The sequence below is a fragment of the Cupressus sempervirens genome, chromosome 5, assembly GCF_028749045.1.
Source record: "Cupressus sempervirens isolate cs-2001-9-10 chromosome 5, ASM2874904v1, whole genome shotgun sequence".
Taxonomy (NCBI): domain Eukaryota; kingdom Viridiplantae; phylum Streptophyta; class Pinopsida; order Cupressales; family Cupressaceae; genus Cupressus; species Cupressus sempervirens.
This window is the reverse complement of record NC_143122.1, coordinates 577,596,486-577,607,540: the sequence shown is the minus strand read 5'-3', so window position 1 is coordinate 577,607,540 and position 11,055 is coordinate 577,596,486. Positions and strand designations below refer to the sequence as shown.

The 11,055-nt window shown below is 31.7% G+C and overlaps 1 protein-coding gene across 1 annotated transcript; it reads left to right on the top strand.

The window, feature by feature from the left end:
* Nucleotides 1–429: 429 nt before the first annotated feature.
* Nucleotides 430–2,626, top strand: LOC149557245 (pirin-like protein). Its single transcript, XM_089831959.1, has 7 exons — nt 430–628; nt 773–822; nt 922–960; nt 1,060–1,088; nt 1,410–1,472; nt 1,581–1,684; nt 1,778–2,626. The coding sequence occupies exons 1-7, from the start codon at nt 531–533 to the stop codon at nt 2,277–2,279; spliced, it is 885 nt and encodes a 294-aa protein (XP_089688085.1). The 5' UTR covers nt 430–530; the 3' UTR covers nt 2,280–2,626.
* The last annotated feature ends 8,429 nt before the right edge of the window (nt 2,627–11,055 follow it).

The window sequence follows — 11,055 nt, the reverse complement described above, 5'->3', positions numbered from 1 at the left end:
GAACGAGGCACCATGACGACGATGACCACGTCACCCTCACCCCCACTCCCTCCCCCCATTTCTTTACCATTCTTTGAACGAGTTGTCTTTATATTTTTGTCGCGGATGGAAATACAAATTAGCCGTCAATTCTTGTAACGTATTACTAATTATTTCTAATTAGCAGTCAAGTCAAAAGGCAGTAGAGTATACGTCGATCAAAGCAATTAAGTTTTTATGTGAAAGCACACCACATTCGGAATCTTTTGTGGAGAGATTTGTACAAAGAAACACCACATGCACCCTATATTGTTACGTACATCTAACGTCAGCATTTAGGATCACGTAAGCATTACATCACTCTCCCGTCACCAACTACGATTGCACCGCCATGCAAGCTCGCGGAAACCAAAAAGCCTTATAAATTGGGAGGACCTCTTCTTTATCCTTACGCCTCCGCCCTCATTATTAAGCGTGACCAGTTGTGAACCTCATTATTCAACTGCAACATATCTCATTGTTTAAAAGGGAAAAGTTGGGAATATTGTAACATGACTACCTTTTTAAAACCACGCGTTGTGGCAAAGAAGGTGTTGGCCAGGCAACAATACGAAGGAGATGGTGCCATTGTCAGGCGTAGTATTGGCAGGTTTCAATTACTACCCTACTTTTCTATTTTTTTTCAAGAAAATTTATTAGTATTGTAATTTTCAGACATTTTATTGCTTCATTAGAATCAGTCATTCATTTATTCTTGTCTCTGGATTCATTTGTTCTTTAATGTTGTGAACAGACCAGAGGTGAAGTTTTTGGATCCGTTTTTGTTACTGGATGAATTCTCAGGTTGGTTGGTCTCTACCCAAAACTATTATTTGGTAACAAGTATGTTTGTATTTCATCTAACAAGTCAAATATGTGTGTCACTGTGTATGGGTGTTGCAGTAAGTGCTCCTGCTGGTTTTCCAGACCATCCTCACAGAGGTATTTTTATATTTGTATGTTTGGATCTTTTCATCTTTCGGTTCTATTTTCTTTGCTCTCTTCACCATAATTTATGATTCGATAATATGTTTTGGGCAGGTTTCGAGACAGTGACATACATGCTGGAGGTACCATCCTTTCTTTCCCCCTTTCTAAGAGCATCAAGATTGGAAATAGATTTATTAGTTAAACATGAAATGGACGAGCTAGTGGTTTGGGGAAGTGAGATTAATTGTTGATAGATTTCCTCTTGTTTCCATGATGGATCATATATACATTTGATTCAAAACATTGATGTTAAGTAAATTTGATATTATTAAATATTTCAAAAATCAAACTGCAATCAACATATAGATTGTTGAAATTATCTTTTCAAGATTCCAGATCTGCTCCAGAGGTCTACAACTTTTCTAAGAAAATACGTTCTTTGTTTTGCTTTTGACATACAGGGAGCTTTTACTCATGAGGACTTTGTAGGACATAAGCGCACTATCAAGGCTGGTGATCTGCAGGTTTTGAATATGTCCTAGTCCCCCCCTATAACATTTACCATCATAGTGCTAATGGTTTTCTCTTTTCTGTGATACTCATCTACTGATGGCTCTTTTATTGCTGTGTAGTGGATGACCGCTGGCAGGGGTATTGTCCACAGCGAAATGCCAGCTGGAGCAGGAGTACAGCATGGTTTGCAGTTGTGGGTTAATCTCGCTGCCAAAGACAAGATGTGAGTTCCTTCTTACAACCTCAAAATTCATAACATTTTCATTAAAAAGAGTATTTTCATGTTTATAATACTAGTGTTTTTTATGCTGGTCAGGATTGAGCCTAAGTATCAAGAACTTCAAGGGAAAGACATACCCAAAGTAGAGAAAGATGGAGTGAAGGCGGCGGTTATAGCAGGAGAAGCTTTGGGCGTCAAATCTCCTGTCTATACCAGAACTCCCACTATGTATTTGGATTTCACAATGGAGACAGATGCTATTCTTCATCAGGCAATTCCAGAGAGTTGGAATGCATTTGTGTATGTCTTGGATGGTGAGGCCACATTTGGTGCTCCCAATTCACCGCCAGTGGGTGCTCATCACACACTCTTGTTGAGCAGTGGAGATGGGTTGAGTGTGTGGAACAATAATGTTGATAAAAAGACCTGCAGATTTGTCATAATTGGAGGGCAGCCATTAAATGAACCAGTGGTACAACATGGACCCTTTGTGATGAACAGCAGACAAGAGATAGTGCAAACGATTCAAGATTATCATTTGGGCAGAAATGGATTTGAGAGAGCCAATGCATGGCGTTCTCAGATTGGTCAAACATGATTTATTTCACTTTCAATCACTACCCGTTTACTATTATTGATAGACTCCATGCAGATTTGAAGGTCAATTCCCCATAGCAGGATTTTTTTAATTTAGGTGCATCATTTTCATGCTTTATTGCAGGCAACATTAAAAGGGACTTTCCAGGATGATGTGGCGAAATCAATAAAATGTAGAAGTTTGTTTGAGAGTATATGCCATGTCTTGCGAGATCGCCCATTTCGTTCATGAGATCGGCCGGTATGTTTGTATACAACTGATAAAAATCATGTATTAAAAGATGGATTCATCCGTCTTTTCAAAAAGAGTTTTGAAACAATATAATTTATATTATTCCGATTAGATAATTGTTGCTACAGCTTTTTCTTTTTAAGGTGGGCAATAAACTATCAGATCTCTCATTTATTAAAGAATTGTTCTTATTTTGTAGAGAAACCACTTTCAACAACAATATACATTGACAGATCAAATAATAAGTCTCTAAAATTTGTGATTATAGAGACAGATTTAGTGGGGAGAGATATAATTTTAAAATTTCCTTTCTTTTACATGAGGAAATGTTAAGAGAGTTATATTTAAAATTTAAGGTATTCTTTGTGTTTATAATTAAGTTATATAATAAATATTATATTAAAGTATAATAGGTTTAGTATCAATATTAAAATTGAAAGTAGATTTATTAAACTAAAAATAATTATGATTATGGTTTTTGTGTTTAATAATGTACTTTTATCTAATGATTTGGTCAATATATCCATATTAGAAGAAAATACCATCTAAGATCTACCACCTAAAGATTTTTGCTTCATTATCACTAGATCTAGACCCATATTAGGAGGTGGTGTTAGAGGCATTAGGCCAAAATTTGCTCTGAAGCTTCTACTTTGGTCAAATATATGCCGAACATAAGAAGAGGATCTTGTTTCTCACCTTTCTAGAAGGTTTGTGCTCATCTGTCTTCCTTTTTCCTTTAGTTTTTGGATCAATTCAGCCAAGGTAATATCAAACTCATTTTTATTCTAATTGGTGTAGCCGTAACCCAACTCTTTCTTTTCTGTGCCTATATTTTCCTCCCTTAATAGTGTCAAAAACTCATTTTGTTCAACCTAAAGAGGACTACTTGTTAGAATATTGGATGAATAAATCCTAGAATTTGAGTGTTTGAACAAGATTATTATAAAATCTTCCTTGTGATGTTATCATATATCTTTGTCTATAGTATATCTCTAATATGATTTTCTCTTTAGTACGTATAACTTGCCTATTTAGTAACCTATATTTAAATGAATGTTGTGCTATAAATTAGGATTAGAATTTCTACACAAGAATTAAAAGTTCAATATATTTTGTGTTGTTGTGAAGCTACCTTAAGAATGAATTAAAAACTAATGTGAGTATGATAAACTAGGTGAATGCAAGATCTAAATAGGTGTTGCTAAGTTGAGTGTGTAATGTTTTTGGGGCATCTTTCAGATTAACATTTACTTATATCAATTTGATAATATTTCTTATGATTCTATATGATATCCGTTTGATTGTGTGATATTCAATATATATATATATGGATTTTCAAAGGGTTGCCTCTTTTCATAATAATAGTTATAGTATATTAATAATTATATTATATATTAATAGGGTTTATTATATAAATAACTATTTATTATATATGGATTAATATTAATTATATATGATTATATATTAATATTAATTATATATAAGATTATAACAATATATGAATCTTTTTAATTAAATATTATTTTAATATATAACAAGGATATAATATCACATATTATTGTCATATGGATATGTACTAATTATCTATGGCATATAAATATCTAATATATAATAATATTCATAGATATATTTATATGTATAATTAATACTTAAAATTATATAATATTTAATTATAAATTATATAATATAATATATGATTATTATAATATTATAAATTATATCTTAATATAATTATAATATTATCGATTATTAATATTATATACTCTTTATGTATAATTAATTTATATACTAAAATGGGGATATCACAGCCATCCCCTCTCGAATTTGCTTGTCCTCAAGCAAAATCATTCACATACAAACTCCATCATAGATACAAACATATTTGTATACCAAAGTCCTAAAATATTTATGAAATATACATCTCAATGAATGAAAACACGAAGCAAACACGATGTAGACAGATGAAGACACGGAGCAAACACGATGCAAACACATAAGACACACATCATGCATTTCCTTAATTGTGAACCTACAATCAAAAAAATCATTAGTACACATTATATATAAATCAATCCCCTGATAGGGTGTTTATGGTCTCAATCCATTTATTAATTCATCATTTTCTAAATATGGGAGGAGGAAACATAATAGGGTGCCCTGTTACCCAACCAGTGGGCCTCACCATTCTCCCTCATTATCATTACCTTCCTCCAATCATCATTTCCAAGAAGGCGCCTTTGTATGATGTACCTTAAGATGTCCCATCACCGAGGCCTTACCCGGTACCTGTAGGCTTTATCCGATACCTCACGTGATGTCCCCCAGTCCATTCCACCGTAGGCCTTATCTCGACTTGGAGAATCATGATCCTAAGGTGATTCTATCAACTATTTTCCAATAAGAAGTCTTTTAAAGCATAATTTTTGAAATATCAGATAGTTAATCTTATCATTCAATTATAGGAGGATAAACCATAATGGGGTGCCCTGTTACCCAATTAGTGGGCCTCACCATTCTCCCTCATTATTGTTATCTCTCTCTGACCATCATCTCTAAGATAGCGCCTTTGTATGATGTACCCTGAGATGTTCCATCACCGAGGCCTTACCCCGTACTTGTAGGCTTTATCCAGTACCTCGTGTGATGTCACCTACCCCATTCCACCGCAAGCCTTACCTTATCTTAGAAGATAATGACCTTAAATATTTTTTATAATGATTGAAAACTAATCTCACTCAAAATTCAATTAATTAGAATTTTGAAAACTTAACTCTATTCAATAATTATTTAATCATAAATATCATATTTGATAATAATAATAATAAATCGATTATTTCCTATCAATTTAAACATCAATCTCATTTTATTATAATTATTCAATTAAAATATTGATAGGAGGTGTTAAATTATTCAATATTCATCAATACCAAAATATGTCAATAATCAAAAAGATACTAATAACTATATCTTGTGTTAAATTTTTTTTTCATATGATAACAATTTATGAAAAAGACATATAACTTACCTCCTTACCTTTCGCAATGAAGTAGCAATTTGAAAGTACGTAATAGTCATCATCTAAGTTCCTTACCTTATTTAATTTGTGGATTTTATTGCTTGCAATGTGTTGGATGTCTCTCCATATTTAATGTCATATATGGTATTGTAGTGGGCCGCCAACCTCGTACAGACCCAAGCTCGTTTATTTATGATAGTAGCTCTTGCATTTATTTCTTCCCTTTCTTCTTTTCCAATTGACTCTTATACCTTATTATTTTTTAATTCCACCTTCTATATCAGAATGGTCAATTCTTTTCATTAGTAATGCACAGCTTTGCACGAGGGCAACTTGGGTCCCTGCTCGCCGTAAACAGCACAAATATTGTGCTGGTCCAATATTGAGGTAAATTCTACCTCCTTCTCCCAATGCTGAATTTGAACTAATTTTTGATCAAATCTAAGATTAGAGTTTGATAGATATTTGGCTGCGGTATTCTTGAGAAACTGAAACGAGCACAACAGTTATGAAGAGAGGTGACAGTGGACACATTCACATATCCACCCACTTTGCTCTGTAATTGATGTAATTGCACATAGAGACGTTGCATTAATGCAGTCATACATATCAAATTGTGCACATTATATTTTTAGTGATTTAACTTTTAATTGTGAAGTTCCATATTTGTTGCGATTAAACTTTTAATTGTGGAGCTCCATATTCGTTGCAATTAGACTTACTGAATGGTTGGAGTTGAACTTTTAATTGGCAAACTGTTTTGATTATGCTTGTGGCTTCCTTCAGATGATGGCTTCTTCCTCAAGACTTCTATAGTTATTGCTATAGTTGGCAGCTTCAATACTTTCAATCAACTATAACTTGCCAACAACCAAGGCTATGGAAGTTCTTCACCAGACAACAATCTTGACTTGAAAATAATTGCAACTAGTATAAACTAAGCGAATAGACAGTGATGTCTACTATAAATGCAATTAATGTTTGTCTACTTCTTTTCTCCCCCTACGGTGACTGCTCGGTGCTCCACTCTAGAATATCTAACATGTCCATATTCAATGTCAAGGTGGGGTGTACTTCTCTCTTATTTCTCGAGATCTCCTCCTATTATACTTGATTTGAATTAGGCCTTTCTTGATATTATTCACTTACCTTTTCACCATTATAGTAGCCACATGTAGAGGAGTGCTGTTGTCCAAATCATGTGCATTTGCTAAAAAAATGAGAATCTGCTGGAGCCAAATTCATTATTGTGGTTTATTGCCCTAACTTGCAGCCTACCAATTATTACTGCTCTAATGTACAGATTTCTTGAATCACAATTCCTCTTGGCACTCTCACTTTTTTGCGGCAATTTCAGTTGGTTATCGCACCCACTGCTTATCATATTTTCATCACACACCATATATTTCAAAATATACATCACCAGCAAAGATTCCCAATTCTGAGTCGCATTTAGATATTGATGGTATGGAGCACACACTCTGAGAGACATTAATGATGATTCAGGTGTTCAAAATAGAAGTTTCTGTCATATAAATAAGATCTTCCAATTCATTAATTTACAAGTGGCTTCCCATAGCTTTATGTCTACGTTTTGGTTTCTCTTTCAACACAGGATGGAAAGAAAGTGGCTCTGATACCACTTGTAATGTCCTGTTTTTGGGGCATCTTCAGATTAACATTTACTTATATCGATTTGATAATATTTCTTATGATTCTATATGATATCCTTTTGATTGTGTGATATATATATATATATATATATATATATATATATATATATATATATATATATATATATATTTTTTTTTTTTCAAAGGGTCGCCTCTTTTCATAATAATAGTTATAGTATATTAATAATTATATTATATATTAATAATAACTATTTATTATATATAGATTAATATTAATTATATATGATTATATATTAATATTAATTATATATAAGATTATAACAATATATAAATCTTTTTAATTAAATATTATTTTAATATATAACAAAGATATAATATCACATATTATTGTCATACGGATATGTACTAATTATCTATGGCATATAAATATCTAATATATAGTAATATTCATAGATATATTTATATTTATAATTAATACTTACAATTATATAATATTTAATTATAAATTATATAATATAATATATGATTATTATAATATTATAAATTATATCATAATATAATTATAATATTATCGATTATTAATATTATATATTCTTTATGTATAATTAATTTATATATTAAAATGGGGATATCACAGAGTGTGTATAAAACAACTTGATATTTGATTACAAAAGAGTGTACTCAAGGTATTATTTTAACAACATGTTACATGATTTCTAGTTGATAGTTTCTATTTATTTATTTAAAAATAGAGAATATTTGAGATACTTATAAAGCATTTTGATTATTTTTTGAAATGTGTTTTTTTATGGATCAATAATGATGATTCTGCACTAATGCTTTAAGATAATCTCTTTAACTATATAATTATAGATGTTTAATTTTGACTTTTTGCACTTGTAAATATAGACAATCAAATTCTAAGATTAATATTTATTTGAAGGATGTTAAGATATAAGTTTTATTAGTAGATAATTCGATCACTTCTTCGTAAAAAGTCATTAGAGCATATTATCGTAGAAGGGTGAAGAGTGAGAGAATTTAATAAAGTTTAAAGGAAGCCATCAATGAATGATGTCTTTCTTAACATCACATTCGTAGGTTCCAGTGCATAATTTTAATTGCAAGTCCCGTCCGCTTATCTTACTTCGGGAAATGACGAGATAAGTTGGGCTGATGATGTCATTTAAAGTGGGCTCATAAAGACCAGAGAACAAAGTCAAGATTTGTTTATTAGTGGCCTAAATTTGACGTCGATTAAACTTTCACGACAAAGAAGAGGTAAACGCACGTAATTTTGAATGGGAAGTCGACCAGATCTGACTCAGTAATTAACTTTAAGATTGACTAAACTTTCCTATATCAAAATCTTTTTCCGGGTAGGCGGTTCCAGCGAGACTGGAAAATAATAAAAATGGAAATTTCTTTTGGATTGATTTGGTGTCGGGCTTGACCTCACCAAAATATAAGATGAGTTCATGAGTGCATCAGCATCTACGGCCCATCTTCCTAGCAATGCAAAGTTTAATAACCTGGGTTAATGATATAGAAATCACACTTTCATTTTTTCTACAACTTAAAAGAAATTGACTTTTGGAATCGTAGATTTTGCTTGCAAAGAAAAAGGAGTCACTCGTGAATACTTAGTTAATAGGCTACTTCTACTTCTCTAGGGATCTTTTGGGGGGAAGTGCCCTGTTTGGCCTAGAGATTTCAAATGCTTGGGGTTTGACATAGAGTTGTTTGGAACAGAGTTGTGTGGCTTGCCTTCTCACTCATTCTTCCAACCACTAGAAGCCACCAAGATGCTTAGATTGTTACTGCTCTCACCGTGGTGATAGGGTTTTTATTGCTTCCAACCATGCGATACATGCTTTGGGCATGAAGGCAACAAGATTAATGTGGGCTGGGTGACCACCGTTTTGGTCGGTGTTGTTATGGTGTTATAAATTGGTTCTTCAAAGTGGTTGCGATGAGATCAGACACATTATGAGATGCATCAGAATAGGTTTGTTGTGCCCTAGTTCTGTTGTGGTTGTGGTGAATTTGATAGCTTATCTGTTGTGTGGATCTTCTTTGTAATGTGTACTCTTTGTTTTGAGGAATTAGAACAGTTTAGAAGTGTATCGTATTTGGTAGGATATCAATCTTACGTTGCACCCATTCAACATAGTAGTAGGTTTTGGTTTTCCTTGTCAACTCATCTTTTTGCCATTAGATACTTGAACATAGTTGGAACAATTAAATTATCTTTGATTTTCGATTCTTATGAGCCTTGATCTAAGAAATGGCAGTTGCCTTTTTTTGTTAGATTATTTGGGGTTAGACAACTTTTACCTGCTAAATTGTGTGTGTTTTTTAATCTTCCTTTCTGATGATGTTTGGATAATCTTGCCTTCACCTTCATGTGTAAGGTACCCACAAATTGCTCAATGCCATCTCATGGTGGAGCAACGGGAATTTTTGCATCAACTAGTGAATATAGAGGTGGGGATGGATTAGAGGCATAGTAGGATGGGTTGAACATAATTTTAAGGATAGAGAAAATTTAGGGAACCTGGTTAATTGCTATTTCATAACCCCTTCTCCACACAGTTTCTCGACTTCTCTTTCCTGTCTTCCCTCTCTAGGCACTGTCGTACTCTTTCCAAAAACCCCTCTATTTTTTTCCTTGCCTCAGCCGCCGCTCACCCTTCATATGCCCTTGATTCTTTCCCTTTTTTTATTTTAAATACATTGAATGGGTTACTTAGGTATATCTAATGATCTTTTCCCTAAATTTGACATATTATTGTGAGAATTGATTTAACCAAATAGAAGCTCCCAGATACAAAAAATTTGATTGCTTCGCAAACATAGAAAATCAATATAAGAAGAACCACTCTACAATGCAAGAATTAGTAGTCAAACCCAATTGTTATTAGCTCTTTTATTAGTTATTACTTTAAATCTGGAAAGTGAGGACTGTGTTTTCCACTGTGGCTTCTTGTATTGGAGAACTAGCGACATGCTCTTGTTATGTATAACTATAACATTTGAGTCATTAACAGTTAGTTTTATGGTTAAAGTTAGAATTTTATTAGAATTAGAATAATATTTAATTTTATGCGATTACTAAAGTTTGAATTGTGTTTATAGAGCTATGTTTTAATGATTATGATTAGAGTTATTAACTCTTTATCTTATTCACTCCATACCTCTAACACAATTACTCTTTATCACTCATAGATCAAATAGTTTTAAATAAGATCATCTTAATATATTCTTATTTAAAATTTCATTCAATTAATATAATCATTAAGCCCCAAAAGCCTCTCATATATCATTGTATCTTTGTATTAATTGCCTCAAGCTTTCATAGGGATGAGATTTATTGTTACTTGACTAGGTAAAAATAAATTTAATTTAAAAAATCTTTGTGTACTATTCAAGTTAGCATGGATACTTAGGATTTTTGATGTGTGCTTGTATAACACAATAATGACTTTCTTATGAATATTGCAAACCTATAAATATTTTTCCTTTGTTTTGTTCTCAATGTCATTCAAAATTTTATTTAAATGACAAGAGCGTCAATTTATTATTATTATTATTATTTAAAAAGTAAATGAATGTAGACGTTATTAATCATTATAAATTTTGTTTAATTTTTTGTATAAATTTTTTTAAAACATATTTAAATAAATTTAACTAAATAAAGATAGTTTTAAGTCAAAAAAATAATATTTTTTTTTATTAATAAAAATACAACTATTTTGCATTTCAAATTAGAATAGTAAAAAGATTGATTTCTCAATAACAAGAATTGATTTCTCAATAAAATATAAAATCTTTAAGTTATTGTAAAAGTATAATTTAATAAGTATAACATTTGTATTATTTTTAAACAATA

Excerpts from the sequence above, each read along its gene's own strand:
- LOC149557245 (XM_089831959.1), top strand. The coding sequence starts at position 531 with ATGACTACCTTTTTAAAACCACGCGTTGTGGCAAAGAAGGTGTTGGCC. Across the intron at positions 961-1,059 it reads TCCAGACCATCCTCACAGAG|GTTTCGAGACAGTGACATAC; the intron begins GTATTTTTATAT and ends TGTTTTGGGCAG. Across the intron at positions 1,473-1,580 it reads TCAAGGCTGGTGATCTGCAG|TGGATGACCGCTGGCAGGGG; the intron begins GTTTTGAATATG and ends ATTGCTGTGTAG.